The sequence below is a fragment of the Aedes albopictus genome, chromosome 2 (genome assembly GCF_035046485.1).
Source record: "Aedes albopictus strain Foshan chromosome 2, AalbF5, whole genome shotgun sequence".
In the NCBI taxonomy this organism is placed as follows: domain Eukaryota; kingdom Metazoa; phylum Arthropoda; class Insecta; order Diptera; family Culicidae; genus Aedes; species Aedes albopictus.
The window spans coordinates 264483094-264508853 of NC_085137.1; the positions used below are offsets into that span (position 1 = coordinate 264483094).

A 25760-nucleotide genomic window follows, 5' to 3' on the forward strand; every position below is an offset into this window, starting at 1 on the left:
TTCACTCTGGCTGAACAAAAACAATGGAATATGGTTTATAGTACAGTATGGCTGACTGTGTTTATTTGTTTTAGAGGAAACCAGCTGGATTGTAAAAAAATCTTGATTTTTCATCGTCTATGAAGTTGAAATCGATATCACTCACAATCCTTCACATCAGTCAGAAACGACGCGTATAATATGGTAGTGCGGAGGTTTTAAAATAGTTTGAAATATGAACGGCGGAAGCCCACCCAGTCCAGCCCTTCCCACCCATGTTTTATTTTTTCATAGGCAATGCATGTGCAGGCACAGAGCAAGAGTGATTATGTCCAATGATGTCCTTGCATGTCCTGAAGTCCTGCGATGTGAAAGTGGAGCAATTTGTGTACTTCAAATTTATGCTGGTCGAAGAAAACCATGAAAATGTTCTGCCAAAGTGAACTAAGACAAAACAAGATAAAAAAAAATATGAAAGAGATTCGAACTTGGATCATTTAAGCGATAACCTAGCGCGTTACCTCTAGGTCATTTTACCTAGCTGAAGGTCAGTCGTTAAGTCTGAATCAAGTTTTAAAAGTGCTTTTCAAGGATGGTTTTCGTGAAAACACCATTTTTCGATCAGCCAAAGCGAACTAAATGTTTGATTTTTTCAAGCTCTATTATTCTAATTAGCCTTGTTGTTCAATGACGGCTCCTGTGTTAAATTATCAGTATGAGGAGTGTCGACATAATCCAGGTATTTAAAACCAGTTGATTTTTGTGTTGCTGAGAAAAAAAAAAAGATTCTAAAATGCAGTGGATTTGGTTCGGTCTGGCTGAATGTGATTTGGAAAAATGGTGATCAGCGCCATCGAAACATAAGTTCCATCCATATGTCTAATTACGTGTTCAACTCTATCACAGATTTTTACTATGAGTCGGTTAGAAGTTAGAAATCTGACGACGATGAGGAGAACTTGAAATGTTCATCATCTGGACCAAACCTAAAATGTTTCGCTGATTCTATGGAATGGTTTACAGTTCACTCTGGTTGGATGCAATTTTATTTTTTGTATGTTCTGCCAAACAGAAGTTATGAATTTCCTCCACGAAGAGCTGTCAGAATTACTGGATTTTTATACGGAAGGAAGATCATCTTATTCTTCATCCAAAGGATAAGAAAACTTAATTTTTCAAAAAATAATCTTTGGTTCGGTTTAGCAGAACCCCGACCAATTATAATTGATAATTAAGAAATAATAAATAAAAAATGAATAATTATTAATAGTACATAGTTTACGCAACAAGGTGCAGAATGATGATTTTTACAGCACGAGTCGTACATTTATCCAACGAGGCTTGCCGAGTTGGATAATTACGATGAGTGCTGTAAAAATCGAGTTCTGCACCGAGTTGCGTACAACGTTTTTTGCAGCTTCATAAAATACCACTTGAGGATAGTTTTTTAAAACAAAACTGTTTCACACTGATGTTCATAGCCATGATTAAGGAATTCTGATCATAGCAGGTTATACAGAACAGTTGTCACAATTTTTCAAACCTTCGTCCAGAAAGCATCAATAAGTTGATCAAAACTAAAAACAGTGCTGTAATGGTTCATTACGCAACGCAAATCAGTACTGTAATGAACCATTACAGCACTGTTAATTTGATGTGGGAAAATAGGCCTTTTCCTGGCAGATTTGCGTGAGGTATAATGGCCTATTACGATGAGAAGTTGCAAAAAACAGTTTACACCACATAAAACAAAAACTAAACAGACGAAAACAAATTTGCATACCTGTTTTTGCTCAACAACCCAATTGTGCTAGGGGTTAAATAAATATTTTCAAAACATACAAAACAGGCTTGCAACAAAATTTCGCTGATATTAAGGCCGCACGGGACGACGTGTAATTTTTCCTATCTTCCCTCTCTTTCTAAGAATTTGCCTCGGGATTTTGAAGAAGCAAATATCAATTTCCACTGCACTGACGTAGCTGAAACTTTAGTCGATTGTGCACCACAAGTGAGCAAATGAACAAACAAATTTCTAGTCAATAATATGAAGTAGAAGTTGAGATTTGCATCTTACTAGCAACAGAGCAATGGCGGACGATTCAACCACCGTCCCGTCCGGCCTTAAGGAGAATCCCGTTTGACGACGGCGGATGAACCACGAGTTCTCAGTGCTCTACTGCGAATCCAGCATTCAACATGTAGTTGAAGCTGCCAGGGTACGGTGGGTGATGCGTATCTGAAGAATGCTAGCTAGCGACCCCCAAAGAGTATGTTGACAATAGATCCGAATGGTGCAAGACGATCATTAATCGCTGTTCTATAATATTACCCGATCGACATTTACCCAATAGTTATTTACCCAAATTCTATTTCTATTCTATTCTAGTGCTTGCACAGCCAGTGTTGAAAAGCATCCTGGAAATACCGGAATTTCTTCCGATATTTTCTTGTCAGCATTAATATTCGTAGCATATCAGCGAGATGACACAAATACTAAAACGGCCAGGCCCACTGTGCAGACTAATGGGTTTGAAGACAATTAAAAATGTACGGCAATCAAGTTATTCACTTATGAATAACATGATTGACGCATGTTTTTGAATTTGATAATTGAAGAAACGGGGACAACCGTACCAACCGTTTCATTTTCAGCGGAATGAGTTTTGTACGTTGAATCGGTGGGAGTGTCGTGGCTAAGAAAGTTAATGCACACTCCATATCAGCGAAATATCCTGGGATGGGACAGTGATATTGACATCGAGTGCCCTGGCCCTAATGCTTAAGGCTTTACCTATCGAATTAGCGAATATGAAATAGTCATGGCAATGATGCATGTTTTTTTTTTCAGCGCAATGCAAACAATAGCGATAATCATAACCTGGGCTGACATACAAAATCAACTCTTCCAACCCAAAATAATGAACACTTAGTATTCAGTGTCTAGACGCCATGATAGTGTTCGGCGCAGTGGTAAAACAAATTATTGTAAACAACACCCTCACCATCTACCCACAAATAGCCAACACTCAGTTCGCTTCGTTTCGTCAACGGCTATAGACGTGTTTACGATATATAGTGAGTTAGCAGTGATAAAGCGTTTGCACAATTGTGCTGTTTTTTTTTTATTACAAACGGAAGACAAAAGAAACGTACAATGGCCAACAACGGGCTCAGGGAGAATACAATGCGAATGTATTTCGGAAGAGTGCTAATGGCACCCAAGGACAAGGAAGTGTTCAGCTTCTTTCGCAAAAATGGAATCTCGAGCGACATACTGCTGTCCATGTATCAGGAGGGTAAGGAATTCTCGGTATTCGTCAAATTCCGTGAGGAGAAGGTTCTGATGGATACCGTCGCAAGGCTACCGACATCGATCAGATTTGACTACGATAATGAGGACACCGCGTTGATTGCTATTTCGGTCGCGGGAAAGCAGTTTATATGTCCGCATCTTCGGGCTTCCTCCGGAGGTGGAAGACAAGGACATTGCCAACGAGTTCCAAAAATATGGCACCATCCATCACATGGTGCGGGAGAAGCATGCAGCTGAAACTGGTTATCCAATTTGGTCCGGTGTTAGAGGCATACATATGGAGATTCTGCGTGAAATTCCGGCTACCATGCATGTTGCTCACATGCAGGTTAGAATCTATTACGAAGGTCTTGCCTGTGTTTTGCCTGTGGTTTGGCGGGGCATGTCAAGGCCAACTGCTGTTGGTGACGCTGATGGAACTGCTGGTATTGCTGCTGCTGGTATGGTTGATGGCGGTGCTGATGGGGTTGCTGATAGGGCTGATGTTGCTGTTGTGGGGAGCAATTCTTTGGTGAGTCACAAAAGTAGACGAATATGATAATGAATTATGTTTTAAGTATAGGCACTATGAATTTGAACAGTTCAAACTCTGATTTGAACAAAAATATGCTTAAAGATTTTGTGAGAGTCCTCGATTTGGATATAATATTCCTTCAGGAAGTAATTTTTGAGAATTTTCAGTTCATTCATACTCATACCGCAATTGTCAATAGACAAAGAAAGGATTTAGGAACGGCCATACTAATTCGCAAAGGATTAGAGTTAAAGGATGTTTTATGTGATCCTAACGGAAGAATATTATCTCTTACTATTGCGAACATGAATTTCATTAACATTTCTGCGTTCTCTTGAACGAACAAGAAAAAAGATCGTGATTATATGTTTCAAACAGATCTTGCGGTGCACTTGAACAAAAATACCTCGGTGATTTTGGGCGGGGATTTTAATTGCATTTTGGAACCTGGAGATTCGAAGAATTCTAACAAGAATTATTCTGCTGGCTTGAAAAATATTGTAAATGCTCTTGAACTAAAGGAAGTGTTGCTTCAGAATAAATCTAATGAATTTACCTTTTTTCGGGGGGATTCAGCTCCGAGAATTGATCGTTTTTATGCTCCTGCGAGCATCATTGATAAAATTTCACGGAGTAAAATTGTAACCGTTGCATTTTCTGACCATAGGGCAGTTATGTTCACAGTAAAAGTGGAAAAAGACGGGGATATTGCAAAATAAACTCTTCGTTGGTTGATAACGATGAAGTTAAAGAGAGATTTACTTCAGAATTTGAAAAGTTAAAAAATAGACACATTTATTCTACTGATCGAAACGCGTAGTGGAACTTTGCATTTAAGAGAAAATGCCGTAGTTTTTATAAAAATGAAAGCTGGACATTCAACGAATCCATATTTGAAAGGAAACAAACTTTGTATAATGAAATGATGCAAATAACAAACAGGGGACATTCTGGAGAAGATGTTTAAAATGAGCTTTTAATAGCTAAATCTAAAATATTGGAAGCTGAAATGAATCGAATGTGAAGTGCTGTATCCAGACTTGGCGCACAATCATTGTCTACTGACGAGAAAATCAGTGTTTTTTAAATAGCTGCGCAGTTAAACAGATCTTGCTCCTACCTTCGGTTAAAACTTGGAGGTGTAGTTATTTCAGAACCATCCCATCATGGTAATATCATTTACAATCATTTTTCGAAACTCTATCATGTGGAGGAATCAAACGATTTAAATGATATAGACGAAATCAAATCAATCACGTTTTCTTTAGATAATAACGATCAAACTATGCTTGTAGAACCTATCACAATCGATGAAATTTATACTACTGTGAAAGTCTGAACCGGCGCATTAGAGAATCGCCCAAAACCGCATGTTGGACTTACCTGATCGACCGACTACTTACGATTGACCTGTGCTCAGTGGTGACACCGCAGTCGTGGTCCAGACGATGCCGAAGAGTGCGATGACACGAAGACGCACCGAGCTGTTCGTGTTGTTTGTAGACCGTTGGTAACATTGCAGGTGACGTGTTGCAAGATGCATGTTTCGGTACTGGGGGTGAAGGGATGGGATATTCTACTCCAGTGGTTCCCAATCCCCACATCACTCCTCTTCTCGCAAGATGAAAAAAGAAAAAAAAACCTGAATGTACAGTTAAATTTTATTGGTGACCTCAGAATAAGGAAAAAAAATCTTAAGTTCTCAGTATGAGTTAATTGTCTTCTACCATACAAACATAGTCTTGTAGATGGCTAGGGGCCTTTCTGTTCCTTGCAGCCCTTTGGACCGGGTTTCCGTCCTTGTGCTCCCACGGCAGAGTATCTTTATTAGCTGGCCGAGACCGCCATTCAAACACTTTCTTAGTCTGTGAGACATGGCGTTTGATAGTCCGCCCTTCGTCGTCACTGAGCACAAGATTTCCATTGTTTTGTTGCATGACCGTAAAACGTTGTGTTCCAAACCTTGAATCTCCTTTCGTCCGGGTTAGTCGCTCCACTATTACAGTATCTCCAGGCATCAGCTGACATTTGCGAGCTCCCCGACGGATATCCTCACGTTCTTTAGCTTTAAGCTTCATTTCACGGTCTCTCTCATTAAGTGCGTCATCATCGTGATCTGGTCTGTCTCGGTTGAAGAGTGGCAGTCCACGTTTAATCCTTCTTCCACGCATAATTTCTTCGGGAGCAACTTTCGTTACAGTGTGGGAAGCTGCGTTATGTGCTTGAATGGCAGCTTGTAACTCCTCATTGTAGTTCGATCCGGTAGAGACAGCAACAGCCATAGCTTTGTTGATTATTTTCATGTAGTTCTCAACCATGCCGTTTTGCTGAGGGAAATGTGGTGTTGAAAAAATGGCCTTGATTCCTCTTTCATTACAGAACTGACTATAATCATCTCCGTTAAACGGAGGCCCATTGTCGCTCTTCATACTTTCCGGAAATCCCTCTCTTTCGAAGATGTCGTCGAGAACTCTTTTGGTTTGCTCGTAAGTGGTAGATTTTACAGGACGGGCAATTATGTACCGAGAGCGATAATCAACTACCACCAGGATGTAGACTGATCCGAACTTGGCGTACGGCCCATTGAAATCAAGAGCGATGGTTTCCCAGGCAGTCTTCGGAACTACGGTACGCACCATCGGGGCGGGTTTTTTCGGACGTCCATTTACCGCGCATGACTGGCAAGCTTTGACCCATTTTTCAGCATCTCCTGCCATTCCTGGCCACCATACACGCTCTCGCAAGATAGACTTAAGTTTAGCAGCTAATGGGTGTCCTTTGTGAGCTACGCTCAATGCTTTCTCATGTAGTGACTTAGGAATTACAGCACGACCTCCCTTCAAAATGACTCCATTTTTAACGCAAAGTTCATCCCTTACAGAATAAAATCTGCTGAGTTGTTTTGGCCATTCTCCAATTCGTAGCGCATTTGACACCTTCATTAGCAGTTCATCTTGTTCGGTAGCCGCACGAATCTCATCTTCCGTCAAAAATTTTACGCTGTTAGCCTCCAGGCAAGCAATTTCCCATGGGCTCGTATCCTCATTAAACGGTTCGTCCTCCCCTCCATAAAGACGCGATGACGGATCAGCAATATTGTCTCTCCCACGAATATACTCAACCTCGTAGCTATATGGGCTCAACCTCAGAGCCCACCCATCTGCTCTGGTCAGCGCCCTCTTTGAATCCTCCCGAGATCTATTGAGGATAAAACTTACTCCTCTGGCATCCGTTCGTAGAACAAAGTGCCTCCCCAGTAGGAAGAACGAGAAATACTCTACCGCCCATACAGCACCTAATGCTTCCCTCTGATTCTGAGCATACTTTTTCTCCGTAGCGGTCAAAGCTTTAGAAGCAAAGCTGATGATCCTCTTAGTTCCATCTGAACTTTCTTGAGTTAGCACGGCTCCTAGTGCCACTGGAGAAGCGTCTGTGTAGAGTACAGTCTTATCGTTCTCAGAAAAATATCCCAACGCAATCGTGCAGTTGGCTATTTTTGCTTTAGTTTCCTCAAATGCTTTGGTTTGTTCTGGGCCCCACTGCCACGCATGAGACGTGGTTACTTTCCACAGCGGACTTGTCAAATCGGCAAAGTTTTCGATATATGAGCTCACATAGGACGCCAGCCTAAGAAAACTGCGGAGCTCAGATACGGTCGATGGCTCCCGGAAGTTTTGGATATTGGCAACTTTGGCTTCGTCGACATGAAAGCCGTCCTTGTCCAGTTCATGGCCCAGAAACTTGATTCGGTCTCGGTCAAATTCACATTTCGATGTGTTCAGTGTGAGGTTATTTGCTCTTAGTGCCTGGAGTACTTGAGCAACTGTCTTCCTTAAGCTTTCCAGGGTGTCTGCGAATATCAGTATATCGTCAATGTATACGATAACATTGTCGATTCCTTCCAATATGCGGGTCATTTCCCGTTGAAAAAATTCGGGAGCACAGTTCACCCCAAACATAAGCCTCGTAAAACGGTACATCCCATTTTCTGCGAGAAAGGTGGTTAATTCCCGAGATTCCTGAGTCAGCTCCAAGTGGTAGTACGCGCTAGTTGAATCCAGTTTAGTAAAGTACCTTGCTCCGTGCAATTTCGTCTTCATTTCGTTGAGTACGGGCAGGCGGAAATACTCCCTTTTTATAGCCCTATTCGGCGCCCGCATATTGACCACTAGCCTGAAGTCCTCCTTGCCTTTCGGGACGGCCGACATACCGCTAATCCATTGCGGGGCAGTGGTGACTTTTTCTATTATCCCTCTAGCTTCCATTTTCATCGGACTCAACGGACTCGTTCTCTGAGTCTTTTTCTTCAACATCATCATAGTCATTGTCAACATAGGGTCTGACTCGTACGTATTTGCCGCTTCTTCCGACATGTGACAGAGAAATGGCCACGCTCGTTGCACGTGTTGCAGTTCCTGTAGAGGGCTGGACAAGGCTTCCCATTGTGCTTGGGACGGTCGCATCGGAAACAACGGTTGTGTTTCCCGATGAATCTGCCTTGGTAGTCTTTACGCTTGTTCGGTGGCCCATTTGCGCGACTCGATCTTCCGAGTTCCATCCGCTTGACGATGTTCTTTTCTGCCCTGCCTGCTGATAACGCGGTGTACTTGCAACGTGCATTATATCCTCCGACCTTGCCTCCGGCTTGGAAGGGCCAGCATTGATATTGAATGCCTCAGCTCGAGTGGCTGCTTGAACGATAGTTTGGGTATCATGGTTGTACGTTCTCGCTGCATTGGCGACATCTCGGTTGCTCATTTCCTGTAGTATTTGAGAACGGATGAACCTGTTCTCATCATTGCCATACCCGCACATGCCAGCTTTCCCTACCACTCTTGCGTAGAATGTTACCACAGACTCACCCGGCTCCTGTTTGAGGCGAGTAAACTCTTCATGTTCGGCTGTCGTATCAACCAGAGATCGTAGATATGTGCCAATATTCTGCGTTAGAGTTGGGTAGCATTGTGGATCATCGAAACTTGGACAGAGTTTTGCAGCATTGATTAGGCCCTGTAGTTGATCGCCCATAAGAAGGTATAACAATTTCGCTCGTTTATTGGCACTCACATTGTTCAAATCTGTTGCAATGTCAAAATTCGATTTGAACCGACACCATTCAGTCCACAACTTACTGGTGGGAATGCCCTGCGGAAAAGGACGGATATCCCAACGTATGCCCCCAATGTTATCTGCCTTGGTCTGAGAAGAAGCGCTGGTTTCCTGGTGGCTCGAGCTCTGTGTTAGTACGTTCTGCGGGCGGAGCCATGGCGGAGGTGATGTATCACGCACATGCCACTCTTGTCCACGTTCCAGTCTATCAAGCCAACTTTGCTCGCCCCGCTTCTCTCTTCTGTGTTTCTGAGAAACACGTTTCTCTGTCCGTTTGGAAACTCTTTTCGGCAATGCTTTTAAACCGTCTGATTGAAACCTATCACAATCGATGAAATTTATACTACACTAGCTGTACCCGGCAAACTTTGTCTTGCCTACTGCGTTTTTTGACGTTTCAAGTTTCTATCCAAGACCAAGTCCCCGGTCACAAAATGTATGGAAGATCGATTTTCAAAAACTCTCAATTTTTCCATGTTTTTTGGCTCATAAACCTTCCTTGGGTGAAAACTAACAGAACAAAACTTAGACGACCAAAATTGGACCTTCCGTTCGCAAGTTATGCGCGGTCCCACGTATGCCACTGCATTTTTATATATATAGATTGAAGATGTGTTCTTCAAAAAAGTCGCCAGGTCCAGATGGTTTGACTTACGAGTTTTATGTAAAAAATTTCGATGTCCTCAAGGATGAATTAGTTAAAATGTTCAACTCTTATTTGGTTGACAATGTTTTGCCACCAAATGAATTCACTTCAAGTATAATAACGTTGATTCCCAAGAAAGGAGACAAATTGGAATTGGACAATCAAAGACCAATTAGTTTACTTAACGCAGACTATAAATTGTTTAGCAAAATTATTGCCAATGGAATTTCATCAATATTAGAAAAAAATAATTGGCCCTGGGCAAATTGCTTGCATGAAAAACAAATCATGTACTGATAATCTCCAATATATCCGTCGTATAGTGATATAAAATATATATAAAACGATATAAAACAAAAAGTTCAAGGGCTTTCTAGTCAGCCTTGATCTACAAAAAGCTTTCGATAGTGTAAGACATAACTTGTTATGGAAAATACTTTTTTGCAATTTCTCATCGTAATAGGCTGTTTTACCTCACGCAAATCTGACAGGAAAAGGCCTACGTTCCCACACCAAATTAACAGTGCTGTAATGGTTCATTACAGCACTGATTTGCGTTGCGTAATGAACCATTACAGCACTGTTTTCAGTTTTGATCAATTTCATGGTGCTTTCTGGAGGCAGGTTTGAAAAATTGTGACAACTGTACAATATAACCTGCTATGATTAGACTTTCTTAAACATGGTTATGAACATCAGTGTGCAGTTTGATGAAAAAGTTTTGTTGAAAACTGCTCAAGTGGTAATTTATGAAATTGCAAAAAACCATGTACGCAACTCGGTGCAGAACTCGATTTATACAGCACTCGTCGTAATTATCCAACTCGGCAAGCCTCGTTGGATAAGTGTACGACTCGTGCTGTAAAAATCTTCATTCTGCACCTTGTTGCGTAAACTACTATTAAAATACGGGTTTCCTGAAAAACTTGTCACTTGTTTGAAAAATTTGTACTCTTCTGCTACGTCGTGTGTTTTATACAACGGGTTTTTAAACAAAGATTTTCCTATTAAATCATCTGTGAGGCAAGGATGTCCATTGAGTATGATACTATTTGTGATTTACATCGAACCGTTAACGCAAATTGCAAAATAGTATCAGCGGCGTAGGGGAACTGGGGGTAAGACGCCCACGTTAAGGAAGAGTTCAATTTTAATCACGAAACACTTTATAATACACATTTTTTTGGCACTAACATGAAGCACCAATATGTTTCCTTCCAAATGGAAGAAACCATAAACCAGTTTTATGTTTTACTACTGAAAAATTCATATTTGAAAAAAAGTTTGATATTCAGAATTTTAGTTTTGATGCGGGGTAAAACGCGCCACTAGCCACAGCTAACGCCAGGATGCCAAATTGTGTACTTATACTTGCGCGCCTGGTTTATTGTCAACTGTTATTGTTCGTGAAGGGTATACAGTCATTTCATAATTATGGATCACCTGTAATTATGGGTCAATTCCATGTAAACGTCATAGTGAGCTGTTTTATCAATAATTACTACAAAATGACACATGGCTGTGTGATTAGTGAACTTATTAATAGTAAAAATGTGCTGTTGCTTGGTTCCAACTTGTGGTCTACATAATTTGTGCCAGAAATTGAAATGGCTATTTTAATGTAAATAACTAGGGGTGGGCATTTTACCCCACATATACCTCAGAAGTTTGGACCCTTGTAAAAAAGTTGTAAGGGTCAAAGTTGATACTTTTTCCGCTTGGTGCACAAACAATGGGAGTGTGCAAAACAGTTTGTGGGGATAGCGAGAAAAAAAAATCTTTTAAATGATGTAAAAAGTACAAACATTTGACAGGCTAAAATTACATCAAAAGTAACCAAAATCTTTTTTCGAAGTTTTTGTACATTTTTTTGTAAAAATATGTAAATTCAAATGTAAAAAAGCATTTTTATTCTTATTTTAGCGATTGCAATTGAAAAAAGTAATGAAAATAACGTGGTTTGCCTAAAACAAGGGTGGCGCAACTTGCCCCCTATGGGCGTTATGGCCGCAGTTCCCCTACTTGTGTATGATAGGTTTCTTGTTGTTACGGCTTACGCCGATGATCTGACAATATTTGTAAAAAATGAGGAGGATTTCGATTTGATGATTCAAATCATTCACTCCTACGGTTTGGCATCGAAGATTAAACTTAATTTAGGGAAATCTTCGTTTATAAGACTGAATTCATGTCCAGGAGGCCCATTTCCAATTAAGGAAGTATCAAATCAAACGATTTTAGGGATAATTGTGTCCAGCAAATGGACAGAAATGGCAGACCTAACATACGACAATGTTATCAAAAATATTCAATATCAAATTTCAAAAAGTAAGATTGGAAATATGGACCTTCATGCTAAAGCATTATATTTGAATACTTTCATTCTCTCCAAGCTGTAGTATGCTGCACAAGTCATCCCCCCAAACAACTATCATATAGGTAAAATAAAATCCATCGTTGGGAAGTTTCTATGGGGAAACTCTATTTTAAAAGTTGACAGAAGTCAGCTTTATCTGAGAAGTGAAGATGGAAGAATTGGGCTAGTTGATGTAGAAAGTAAATGCAAAGCATTGCTTATCAAAAGTATTCTTTATGATTATTCAGGTAACAATAACTCTGATGAGGAATATTTATTGAACCTTTACTGTTTGAGGAAACTTTCTCGAAATGGGAAGGAATGGGTGACAGAAGCAAAATATTTAAATAATAACTTTGATTTGAAATCGGTGAAGCTTTTATATTGGTATTTTGTCGACCTAAGAGGCATTGTCCCTAAGGTAGAAACAAACTATCCATCAGTAGTATGGGGACACATTTGGGAAAATATCAACTCTAATTTCTTATCAATGTAAGATAAGTCTACCTTGTATCGTTATGTGAACGATTTAATCTATCTATATATATAAAAATGAGTTTGAAGTTCCTTTGAGGCAACAAAACTCAAGAACGGGAGGACCGATCAGCATGAGTCTTGCATGGTTCGATTCGTATTCGTGGTGGCTGTGTTTATATGTACAAAAAGTTACGAAAATCCACTATAAAAGTAAAAAAAAATGATAAAGTACTGATTTTTTATGAGCCGGGAACAAATTCAGCGTGATTAAAATTAAATCAATCTAGAGGGCGTTGCTGCAATGACCTCAACAGTTGTCAAACAACCACAGCTTGGCAAGACAAAGTTTGCCGGGACAGCTAGTCTATATCTAGGATAGGATGTGACACCTGCAACTTCTCTGTCTAATTTCACAGCTTGCTGTCTTGTTTTTCCGCGTTGCTAAGATTATTGGTCCCCAAATTGGTCCATTTTGGGCTGACTAGTTGTCGTATCCTATCCTAGGTCTATATATATAAAAATGAGTTTGACTTTACTTTGAGGCAACAAAAGTCACGAACGGCTGAACCGATCAGAATGAATCTTGCATAGTTAGATTTGTATTCATGGTGGCTGTGTTTATAAGTTAAAAATGTTAGGAAAATGAACTAAAAATGTAAGAAAATAGACAAAATGATTTTTTTGACATGGGAAGGAAATCAGCACGAACGAATTGAAACCAATCTAGAGTGCGGTGCTATTTTGAGCTCAACAGTTGTCAAACCAGCACAAGACAGCAAGACAAAGTTTGCCGGGACAGCTAGTTCCCAATAAAAAAAAACTAATGAGCTACGGCATCGGAAGACTTCAAAATGCAAATTGCGATATTTGTACATTACCTGATAGAAATAAACATCGTATTATGCTATGTTCAAGTGCACAACAAGCCTGGGGTTGGGCGAAGGAAGTTTTAATAAAACATTTAAAAATTAATGTTCAAAACCCAGAAAATATTCTTTCGTGGAAAATTAATCCAAAAAATAGCAGGCAGAAAGCTGCACTATTCATTATAAGTAGGGTAGTTAGTTTTAATTTAAATAAGGGTGGTGATATTTACTGTCTGAAAAAAGAGATACGGGAAATGAGATGGAATCACAGAAAAGTGTTCAAGAAACATTTTGATAAGTATTGTAATTTATGTTAAATGTAAAATGTTGTTTGAATAAAGATATATACAAAAAAAAAAAACACAAGCTTAAATTCACCAAACCCGACAGCCCTACGCCAAGCAACCGGCGATACAAATGTAGCGGTATCCCTATAACCTCCCTGAAGAAGACCCAAATCAAGGGTCGAAACGTCGGATGAAATAGTATCACCCCGCTTATAATTTATCAGGACCGAAAAGCCAACCATATTAACTCTGCCAATCCGTCGGTCGTTTCTACAATCAGCTTATCAAGTTTGAGCTTTTTTATAGGTGGCGAAAATTGGAGCACAAAATTTTAGGTTTCTAATTGTATTGCGTGTTTCAGTTTTCGCCCCTCCCTTTCTCGTACTTAAATCGGGTATGGAGATAACGGATGAGGTGAAGTTGATTTGTGTGAGGGAGGGAAAAGTGGGGCAAAATGTACCATTTATGCAAACGTGGTCATTCTAATCTATTTCATGAGTGTCTTCTGTGATTTTTTGGCCACTGAATTCGAAGGTCGGTTCGACACCCAATTTTAAACGCAATTTTCAACGATCCTCGTCAAATTGAGTCTCCTTGCTATCACACAAACTACTTTGGTTTTGATGCGGCGTCTTGCTGTCATCGTTGCAAAAAAAGAAGAGAACGAAAATGAAATGCGAGCGAGCCAGCCAGAAAAGCACGTGCCGATCTGTCACTTTTGACACATTTGACTGTGAAGTCAGGTGTGTGAAGGCAAAAAACGGGAGATTTTTGGGACTGTTCGTGGCACGAACGTTCCAAACCGTCGTGTTCTATAAGGGAATGCCCGCACAATCTTTTTTGGAAGATAGTTTATTATTTTGTATAAAAGACGTTAATTTTTGGTTCGCGTGACGCAAACTTACCGAATTAAACAAATAATTGAGGAGTCTAGATGTAAGTGACCTTTTTGTCCAATATAAAAAATCTACAAGTCAAACTTTTCTAAACTTGTTTAAAACTATGTTCATGTTGATGAGAAGAAATAAAAACAAATGGGAGAGAAAATGGAATTGATTTTGAAAGACTTTGAATGGGGTGAACAATTGGTGAAAAATTTTGCGCCTCTTTTACTCACGAGGGTTTATTACTATCACTTTATTGTTCCAACTTTCTGAATTGAAGAAAAGTGTTGAATTTTAGGTGTTGGAAAATTTCATGGGGCGAAACGTCCGCTGGCATTTTTCGCTTTGACAATGAAATGTAACTTCCATTAAACTCTCATTTAACTATTCGCAACAGCTATGAAAGATTACAGACGCTTGTGGTAGTTAATCGGTCAATGTCAGTCGCTTGAATTCCATTACTTCAAAGTAGAAAATATTTTTGACGTAATTTATTTATAAGAATATTTCTGGCGTTTGATTTAAATAAGTCGTGTGTTTACTGTGATTCTCATGCAGATTAGACTAACGCCAGATTTGATAGGCACACTCATTTTAGATTCACAAAATCCCTGCATTTTTTTTAGCCTTCGCCAAGAGCGACACAGCCAAGCACTAAGTAAAAATATTACTTAGTGCAATATTACCGATCCCTCAGCAACTTTGACAGTTTGTAACTCAGATTCAGCAATTGTTTTTTTTCTGAGAATCAGCTAACAGACGTCACTTTTTATTATTATCTCAGTGAGTTTGCTGTACAGACAGCTGCTGTGCGAGAACAGCCGAGTCCGCAAATACTGTTATATCTAGTGTATGATTTCAAAATAAGTAGCCCTAATAGATATTTTTTTTCGTGACGTAGTTTATGGATGTTCCCCTTAAGTTATGTAATGCAAAAAAAATCTATTTCAAAATCATTGCTTCCACCCGGAATTGCTTCTAGCGAAGTTGGTTTTTTCTCCAAATCTGTGCGTCGGACCTAACTTCGAAAGTGGTGCGCTGTATAGCGGACCAGGTTTACTATACAGCGTACCACTTCCGAAGTTAGGTCCGACGCACGGATTTGGAGAAAAATCCGGCTTCGCTAGTCGAAAACTCCGATTTTCATCTAAATCGAGAATATACATACAGGAAAATCATTTTTTCTTAATTTTCCAGACAGGAGCTTGATTTGGATAACTAAAAAACGCAGAAGACAGTACTAAGCTTCCCGGGATAATTCGTATTCAATAAAATTTTGAGGATAGCCATGATCGAATTGAGGAAAACTTATAGGCAACTGTAGGGGGCGAAAATTAGAGCGGAGGTGGGCGAAGATTGAATTTGGGGGGGGGGGGGGCGAAAAATAAATCACAAATCAATATTGAAAATTATTATTTTAATGTATTAAATCTTTTGGTACTTTTGAGCTGGGTTATTACTGATTGAAGGAAAATTAGCAAGAATCACAAAAAAACATAGATATTACCGGAAATATATGTTGAAACCAAGGTTGCAACCATTCATTTGCAAAAATTTACATTCATTTGCTATTATCTCAGTTCAGAAGCATGCTATCGAAAAACAATGTATGTATGAATTTAACCTTGTAGTTTTATCTGAAAGTATGCCGAATAACATTGGGGTCGCACACGCATTCCAAAGTCGTGAGCGAGCTGTGAAGGCAACTTTCCACAGCGTGAATGAAATTTACATTCACGGCGTGGAGAGTTGCCTTCACAGCTCGCTCACGACTTTGGTATACGTTTGCGATCCCAATGTTATTCGGCAAACTTTCAGATAAAATTACAAGGTTAAATTCATCCATACATTGTTTTTCGATAGCATGCTTCTGAACTGAGATAATAGCAAATGAATGTAAACCTCTGCAAATGAATGGTCGCAACCTTGGTTGAAACTCAATAATTTGGATAGCTCAATGTTTCATGGTGGCGAAATCTAGTGCTTTTACCCTATATGATTTCTATTTATTTATTTTTTCTTATCAGCAAATCAGCATATTCCAATCCAATAGAGGACCTATTTTGGGCTCTTGATGCTAAAACTCAGCCAATTTTAATCTGCATGACTTGAATTTTTGATTATAGCTAGATACTGTATGTATCTGATCGTGTCACAACAAGTCAATCGGTTAATCGGCAAGTGACACCCTTCCTAAATGGTCCCATACTCTATATGTCGTTGGACACTGCAAAAAAGGTTTAATTTGACCTCTCCTTCTCCTTCTTTTTAAATTCGGCCAACCCCACCAATAGCATTTATTTTCGTGTTAATACATTGAGCTGATTTTTAACTTTTTTTTATTACAACAATATGATAAATTGAGAATAGAAATAAAAAAGGTACCCTCAACTCAAGGTTAATTGATGTTGAACTTAGTGGGACCAGAAAATATACAGTCATCGAAAGCCGGTAGGGAACCTGGAATTTACCCATTAGTCTGCGTGTTCAGATTACTCAAGCAAGTCAGTAACTTTGCAAATCCAAAAAATGCCTGAAATAAACAGGTAATTTTCAAGGCATGAGAATTGTAGAAATTGTTAGGAGGGGTGTGTACGGAAAGATAAACTTCAATATGCAGCAGAAAATAAAAGTAGAATGTTCAACATTGGTAATCGTTACTCAGTCTTTATTGATTTTTACTATCATATGGTAACACGTAGGAAATGTATCCCTGCTGGTTTGAATCGCCTTTAACAAATGAAAACTCTGTCAGTAGTGTTGCACAGCCATATAAAATGGTCAGCACAATTGTTGTACACTCCATGATAACAAAGTGTGAGATAGATGAGCCAATTTCAAGCCACGAACCTTTGTTTTTGATTAAGTAGAAGAAATGCAGGCACATTAAGTCGCAGATTATGAATATCAATAGGAAAAGCGTCTGTGCTTTGACCTGAAATTAAAAAAAAATGCAAACAGGTTTAGTAAGAATATGTTCAAATAGGGAGTGTAACGGAAATTAACTGTAAATGTTCACAACAGCATTAAAAATAATTTAGGGTATGTGTTCCATCATTAATCTCACGCTCCCATATTCATCCTATTCGAAAACAAGCGATCACGGCACCGATTGATTCTGTTCTTTTTGTATTCATGGGTGCTCACTTCTAACAAAAATACAAAAATAAGAAACAAAACAAACAACGCTTATATCCTTTGTTTTTCGTAGGATGAAAATGGGAGCCACATGCTTAAGAAGGGAACCAATACGCTATTCAAAATAAATATAACTTTATTTTTGGAGATACTATATAAATCTTTAGAAAAAAAAAATGGCAGTTTTGACTTCCCAAAAATAAATGATTATCTTTATCTCAAAGATTGCTCATAGGTTTTTGCCTTTCTCGTACACCCATTACTCGCTAGATGCGCATTTACACAGGATTAACCTCGCGTTGAGCAATGTTTGTACTAAGTGCGGTACCGGTTATGATGACATCGACCACGTAGTTTGGCAGTGCCCGGATAATGACGCCTCCAGAGCACTACTTTTGGATGCCCTTGGTAGACAACCCTTTGTTTTTGTGAGAGATATGTTGGGGACCCGCGATGTCACATACATGGGATTTATTTCGACTTTCTTCGCTCTGCTGGTATAAATGTTTAATTCCCCGAGCAGAGGAGAATAGCAAATTGAGAACAACAGAATCACACAGCCTGTTTTTATATCATAATCTGTTATTGTTAACTTATCAAAATATATCTTCTTAAAAACATGTTTTGTTGGGCAATCTTTTGTTGTTATATTCAAGTTATTGGGATATAGCCAAAAGATAACATTTCAAAAATATATTTGGTGTAGAACAAGTTTAGTTAAAAAAAAAAGACACTACACCGTCTTCAGCCAGAGGCTGCACAGACTGAACATTACTAACACGAGACAACGGACAACACACATAACACCCAGTGGCCCAATGGAGAATTTTCCGTTCGACGAAAAGTTTTCCCCGACTGGAGCGGGAATCGAACCCGCACTCCGAGGCTTACGAAACGCCTAGACGACTGACGCCGCTAACCGCACGGCCACGAAGCCCACAAAACACAAGTTTAGTTATTATTCTACTATGGAGAATGTTCAAATATGTGATGAACAATAACTAAACAATAACAAGTTCACAAATTGCCTGTTATTATGTTGAAATTGATCTAACAAAACATGTTATTAAATTAGTCTTCCAGGAACATTTTTTTGTATTATTTTTTTTTTATTTTGCCGCTTATGACAGACAAGTTTATAACATACTAGGGGATTCACTTAACAGCGTAAACTGGTTAAACTGATTAAACGTTCCGATCACCAAAGCAATCTTTGATTATTTCATTCGCAAAATCATGAAACATTTCAAATAAGCAGAAAATCATGGCTTAGGCAGCAACTTCATCTGTTTAGTGAGTACCCCTACTATGTTATCATGTTATGCTAATATCGTAAAACTTACTGATTCTATTATTCAGTTATTAAACCAAAATAACACATTTTGATATTTGCTGTTGATATTTTCTTCTGCTCGGGTCGCTTGTGTTCTCTTCCCCAGTTTTTTTTTTTATCTGTTTTGTCTTTTTATGTTTTGTTCCTGGCCATCCGGCAGACGAATGCCGACAAGGTGGAACAAACACTATAAGGGGACGAAAACGCAAAGCCAAAGACACCGACCGGACGAGCTTCAGAGAACCCCTAACCCCAGTCCTTTCCAAGCCCATCCTTAAAACATTGTGAGATACTAACCTCGAACTGCCACGAGTAACCTGGCTCTGACCCATACTAACTATGGTACATATATAAGATTGCATTTGTACATATCATACAAAAATTGAACTTTGGCTCCGCAAAGCGTTAAACACGATTGAGCCCCAAATAAATTAACTAAATAAAAAAAAAATCATTGCGAATCTGTGTTTAGCTATAAGTATGTATTCATATTGGCTTTCAAGTTCAATCAACTGCAATTTTGAATCACTAACAATAACAACAATTCAGATCACTAGTTTTAAGTACAAGTTCACAGTTTAGATGTAGGATTTGAATTTAATTTTTCAAGAGGAATGATGCATTCAGTGCCTTTACATGATTTTTTAGATAAATATGGTTTTCTACAAAGTTCATTTTCATTTATTTAGTATTACATCAAATTCAAGATAAAACTGAATCAACAATATTTCTCCATAATACACGGTTCGTGGCTGCGCTCTCCATCCTCGGTCGCGCCCGATGCTCGCCAAGTCACGCGCCACCTGGTCCGCCCATCGTGCTCTCTGCGCTCCACGCCTTCTTGTGCCAACCGGATCAGTTGCAAACACCAGCTTTGCAGGGTTGTTGTCCGGCATTCTTGCAACATGTCCTGCCCACCGTATCCTTCCGCAGGGTGTCTACTCAATTATGAAAATGAATTTCCCTGATATTTCCAGGGTTTTTCCAGGTTTTTGAAAGTAATTCCAGGTTCAAGAAACTTTAACAAATCGACTAAACTAAACATGATTCCAGATTTCTAGAAATTCGTGGAAACGCACTTTTTGAGAAATTTCTAGTTCCAACTATAATGATATTTATGGACAACATCCCACCAGCATTTAGGGCGGAAGCACGAGATGATTTTCTGATGGAATTCTTAAAACAATCCTGGCGATACTTTGGGAGAATTTCTGCATAAATTGATGAAAATTTTGTTTATTAAGTTCTGAAGGAATTTAAACAGAAAAACAACAAGAATTTACCCTTAATTTTTATAAAAGTTAAGCTTGGCAGTTCCAGCAGATAATCTTTCGAGTAGTTCCTAACCAAACTTTCTTAAATATTGTCAGAAATTAAACAAATTGCAGCTAACGCTTTTGAACAAATCCTCCAAGAAACCATCACGCATAGCTTCAGTTAATGAATCGCTCAAATATGTATTTTTCAAGAACTTCGCTAAATTCTTCTCTCAGCGATTTCTCCTTTTATAGAAATTGCTAGCAAAAATATTAGATATGTTTATTTATATATATTAATAGAGAAAAATGTTTTAAATCAATAGTTTTGATTGTCTATAGTTTCACTCTTGAAAAAAGTAATTGACAATTCAGAATATAATAATAAGTTGGTAACCATGTTCTAAAACTATTGCATAATGTCCATCGAAAATAGTCTCTCTCGAGTTCTTTAAAATATGTGGAGCTCAGAAGCAACTATGGGAAAAAGAGAGTTGACAACTCTTTTGAACATTGTTTAGAATAATGTATGAGTTGTTCTAAAAACGTTTCAGAAATAGTCAGAAAAATATTCAAAACTTCTTCCAGAAGTCATCTAGTTAATTCGCCAGGAGTTCCAATTGATCAATCATATTCTGCGGGAGTTGCAGGATCTACGATTAAAATATAGTTCCTTCAGGTATTTTACAACATCTACAGGCAATAGCGAATTTGTCAGGCAAACCTCAATAAATTCTGCTTTACTGTAAGCTCATTTAAATGGAATTAAAGAAAAATAGCCTATACAATTTAGGTCACTAGGCCAATATTTAACGCTGTAATTGATTGAAAGATTTGAGATTTCAAAATCTCAACTATAAAAGCATGTCGACTCAATTGTCCGAAAAGTAAAGCGTAAAATTGGAGATTGCTGTGGTTAAAGTACAAGTTAGTATCAACGTCAAGGGTAATGAATATCTGATAAATAATAATTAACGAGCGGGTAGTTAGTAGCGACGCAGCCGAAATTTTTATTCGCTTTGAGACATTTTAACTGAAAATTTGGATTGAAATGATAAACATAGAAATTTCCTGATTGTCACCAGAATTCCCTGAGAATTCCAGGATTTTTCCAGGTCAAGTAAAATTCCCTGATAATTCCAGGTTTTCCAGGTTTTTCCAGGTAGTAGACACCCTGCTTCCGGCTTTGGCTACCTTCTGGATGCTGGGTTCGCCGTAAAGTGCAGCGAGCTCGTGGTTCATCCTTCTCCGCCACACACCGTTCTCCTGCACACCGCCGAAGATCGTTCTTAGCACGCGTCGCTCGAAAACTCCGAGTGCTTGTAGGTCCTCCTCGAGCATGGTCCATGTCTCGTGCCCGTAGAGGATCACCGGTCTTATTAGCGTTTTGTACATGGTGCATTTGGTGCGTGGGTGAATCTTTTTCGACCGCAGTTTCTTCTGGAGCCCGTAGTAGGCCCGACTTCCGCTGATGATGCGCCTCCGAATTTCACGGCTCACGTTGTTGTCAGCCGTCAGTAAAGATCCGAGGTAGACGAATTCCTCCACCACCTCGAAAGTATCCCCGTCTATCGTAACATTACTACCCAGACGGATCCGGTCGTGTTCGGTTCCGCCTACCAGCATGTACTTTGTTTTTGAGGCATTCACCACCAGTCCGACCTTTGCTGCTTCGCGTTTCAGGCGGGTGTACAGTTCTGCCACCGTTCCAAATGTTCTAGCGATAATGTCCATGTCGTCCGCAAAGCACACAAATTGACCGGATTTTGTGAAAATCGTTCCCCGGCTGTTGAGCCCGGCTCGTCGCATCACACCTTCCAGAGCGATGTTGAAGAATAGACATGAGAGTCCGTCACCTTGTCGCAGTCCCCGGCGAGATACGAATGAACTGAATAGTTCACCCGAAACCCTTACGCAGTTTTGCACACCGTCCATCGTTGCTTTAATCAGTCTAGTCAGCTTCCCAGGAAAGCCGTTTTCGTCCATGATTCTCCATAGCTCTGCGCGGTCGATACTGTCGTATGCCGCTTTGAAGTCGATGAACAGGTGATGCGTTGGGACCTGGTATTCACGGCATTTCTGGAGGATTTGCCGTACGGTGAAGATCTGGTCCGTTGTCGACCGGCCGTCGATGAAGCCGGCTTGATAACTTCCCACGAACTCATTTGTTTTAGGTGACAGACGACGGAAGATGATCTGGGATAGCACTTTGTAGGCAGCATTCAAAATAGTGATCGCCCTAAAGTTCTCACATTCCAAATGGTCGCCTTTCTTGTGAATGGGGCAGATTACCCCTTCCTTCCACTCCTCCGGTAGCTGTTCGGTTTCCCAGATCCTGACTATGAGCCGATGCAGACAGGTGGCCAACTTTTCTGGGCCCATCTTGATGAGTTCAGCTGTGATACCATTCTTATCAGCTGCTTTGTTGGTTTTGAGCTGGTGAATGGCATCCTTAACTTCCCTCAGCGTGGGAGTTGGTTCATTTCCGTCCTCCGCTGCACTGGCGTTGTCGTTTCTTCCGTTGCCGTGGGCTCCCGTGCCTAAGTTCTCCACGCCGTTCAGGTGCTGATCGAAGTGCTGCTTCCACCTTTCGATCACCTCACGTCCGTCCGTCAAGAGGCCTCCGTCTTTATCCCTGCATATTTCGGCTCGCGGCACGAAGCCGTTGCGGGATGCGTTGAGCTTCTGATAGAACTTCCGTGTTTCTTGGGAACGGCACAGCAGTTCCATTTCTTCACACTCCGCTTCTTCCAGGCGGCGCTTTTTCTCCCGAAAGAGGCGGGTCTGCTGTTTCCGCTTCTGTTTGTATCGTTCCACGTTCTGTCGAGTCCCTTGCTGCAGCATTACCGCCCTCGCTGCGTTCTTCTCCTCCAAATCCGTTCTGCACTCTTCGTTGAACCATTCGTTCCGTCGATTCCGTTCCACGTACCCGATGGTGCTCTCGGCTGCGTCGTTGATGGCTGCTTTCACTGTACTCCAGCAGTCCTCTAGAGGGGCCTCATCGAGCTCGCCCTCGTCTGGCAACGCGGCCTCGAGATTCTGCGCGTATGCTGAGGCGACATCCGGTTGCTTCAGTCGCTCTAGGTTGTACCATGGTGGTCGCCGGTACCGTACATTGTTGATGACGGAGAGTTTTGGGCGCAGTTTGACCATCACCAGATAGTGGTCGGAGTCGATGTTGGCGCCACGATAGGTCCTGACATCGATAATGTCGGAGAAGTGCCGTCCGTCAATCAGAACGTGGTCGATTTGCGATTCCGTCTGCTGTGCTGATCTCCAGGTGTTACGATAAGGGAGGCTGTGTTGGAAAAAGATGCTACGTATGGCCATATTTTTGGAGGCGGCGAAATCAATGAGTCGTAGGGGGCTGTCCATAAACCACGTGGTCATTTTTTTTGGAACTTTTCAATACCCCCCCCCCCCCCCCGCGTGGTCATTTGTCCATACATATTTTTTATTTGTCCATACAAAATGGTCATTGGCCGAACCCCCCCCATGACCACGTGGTTTATGGACAGCCCCTAGGCCGTTTTCGTTCGTATGCTGGTGGGCGCTGAACTTACCAATCGTCGGTCTGAATTCCTCCTCCTGGCCTACCTGAGCATTCAAATCTCCTATGATGATCTTGACGTCGTGGCTTGGGCAGCGATCGTACTCGCGTTCGAGCTGCGCGTAAAATGCGTCCTTGTCATCATCAGTACTTCCGGAGTGTGGGCTGTGCACGTTTATTCTGCTGAAGTTGAAGAATCGGCCCTTGATCCTCAACCTGCACATTCTTTCGTCGATCGGCCACCAACCGATCACGCGCCTCTGTATATCGCCCATCACGATGAAAGCTGTTCCCAGCTCGCGTGTGTTGCCGCAGCTCTGGTAGATGGTATGATTACCTCTAAACGTTCGCACCATGGATCCTGTCCAACACACCTCCTTCAGCGCTACGATGCCGAACCCGCGGTCCTTCAGTAGATCGGCGAGTATGCGGGTGCTCCCAATGAAGTTGAGAGATCGGCAGTTCCACGTACCGAGTTTCCAATCGCAAGTCCTTTTTGTTCGCTGGGGTCGTTGCCGTTGGTCTCGGTTCGTATTATTCTGTTGCTGATTTTCCGTTACAATGGTTTTTTACGGCTGGCTCGTAGGGCCTGACACCAACCCCCTACTTTCCGGAGGACCATAGTGCACAGTTGAGCTTAGAGTCCTTCCCTGGCACTCGGACATAGATCAGCCGCCCCTAACATGGGGATCAGACGCTGTTGTGAGACGCTCCTCCTGGAGAACAGACGCTCAGGTTTGCCGAAGCAAACCCCCCTTCCCTGTCAGCCTACGACCAAAGTTCCCACCGGGGTTGGTTACCCGATCTTCCCTAAGGTTGCTCATAGTTTCCGGCCGGTACCGCGTGGAGGTAGGGATAGGAGTTGCTGGGCAGAGGCTAGTGGATCACAATGGGATCTGAATTGCGCAGCATACCCAGCCTTTACCGTGCCCAAAGTTGTTTCTTATAAAAAGGCGCTCTTTTCAATGAACATGAAAACTCGGGTGGTTCATATTATCAAAGAAATTGGAAACCAATTTTATTAATTTGCAAGAATAACTATGTACATTTTTTAGAAAAAATGTAAATCAGTCAAGTTTGCTGAAGACAGTTTTTATGTAGCTTTGAAATTGATCGATCTGGAGATATTTTTCTGATTAAGCTCAGTGTGATTCAAGAAAAACCGGTTTTCTGGCTGTTTCAGTTTCTCATCAAAGTTGCCCAAGAAACACTTAAAGAGCATTTATATATATATGCAGTGGCATACGTGGGACCGCGCATAACTTGCGAACGGATGGACCGATTTTGGTCGTTTTGTTCTGTTAGTTTTCACCCAAAAAACATAGGAAAATTGAGAGTTTTTGAAAATCGATCTTCCATACATTTTGAACGGGGACTTGATCTTGGCTAGAAACTTGAAACGTCAAAAAACGCAGTAGGCAAGACAAAGTTTGCCGGGTACAGCTAGTAAAATATAGATTTAAACCTTCCATTTGACACCTTGGTAGTTTTCATAGGATTATTGGTAATTTTTATAAAAAAAAAATAATTTCCTTAGACCTTTTGTTTTAAAACATATCAAAAAATTTGAAGGGTATTTTTCTTGTAGCTCAAGAAAAAAAAAAGAAGAGTGCCTATTTTGCCGAGATAATCATCAATATCTTTTGAACGAAATGACGTAACAACATTCTCCGCGCTTGAAAATGTGCGTTTATGAAAGCTCTCAAAGCGGTGACTAAATTTAGAGCATTTTCCCATAGTTTTCATAAGGTTAACTCATTTCAGTTGCATAATGATCCGGTACGAAAAAGTAGGTCATTATGATACTGAAATGAGTAGTATAATAGTTATTTATGCAACAAGTTGCAAAATGATGATTTTTCAGCACGAGTCATACATTTATCCAACGAGGCTTGTCATTTCTAGCTTCAAAACCATGTTGCAAGAGATACCACCGGTGAGCATCCAGCCGCGCTGGAGCACGTTTTTCAATCAGGTAGGCTGTGCTACAGTTAGGTGTCCAGAAGTTTTCGGGCAGCCGTTGGAAATCAGTGCGACAAACCTTCGTGA

General features: G+C 40.5%; 1 protein-coding gene across 1 annotated transcript in view; it reads right to left on the reverse strand.

The window, feature by feature from the left end:
- Positions 1-17074: 17074 nt before the first annotated feature.
- Positions 17075-25760, reverse strand: part of LOC109411792 (GPI ethanolamine phosphate transferase 1-like) — a 206913-nt gene continuing 198227 nt past the window's right edge. Inside the window, exon 15 of the mRNA XM_062851741.1 lies at positions 17075-17369. Within this exon, the coding sequence (XP_062707725.1) occupies positions 17103-17369 (267 nt within the window). The 3' untranslated portion in view covers positions 17075-17102. The remainder of the gene's footprint in view (positions 17370-25760) is intronic.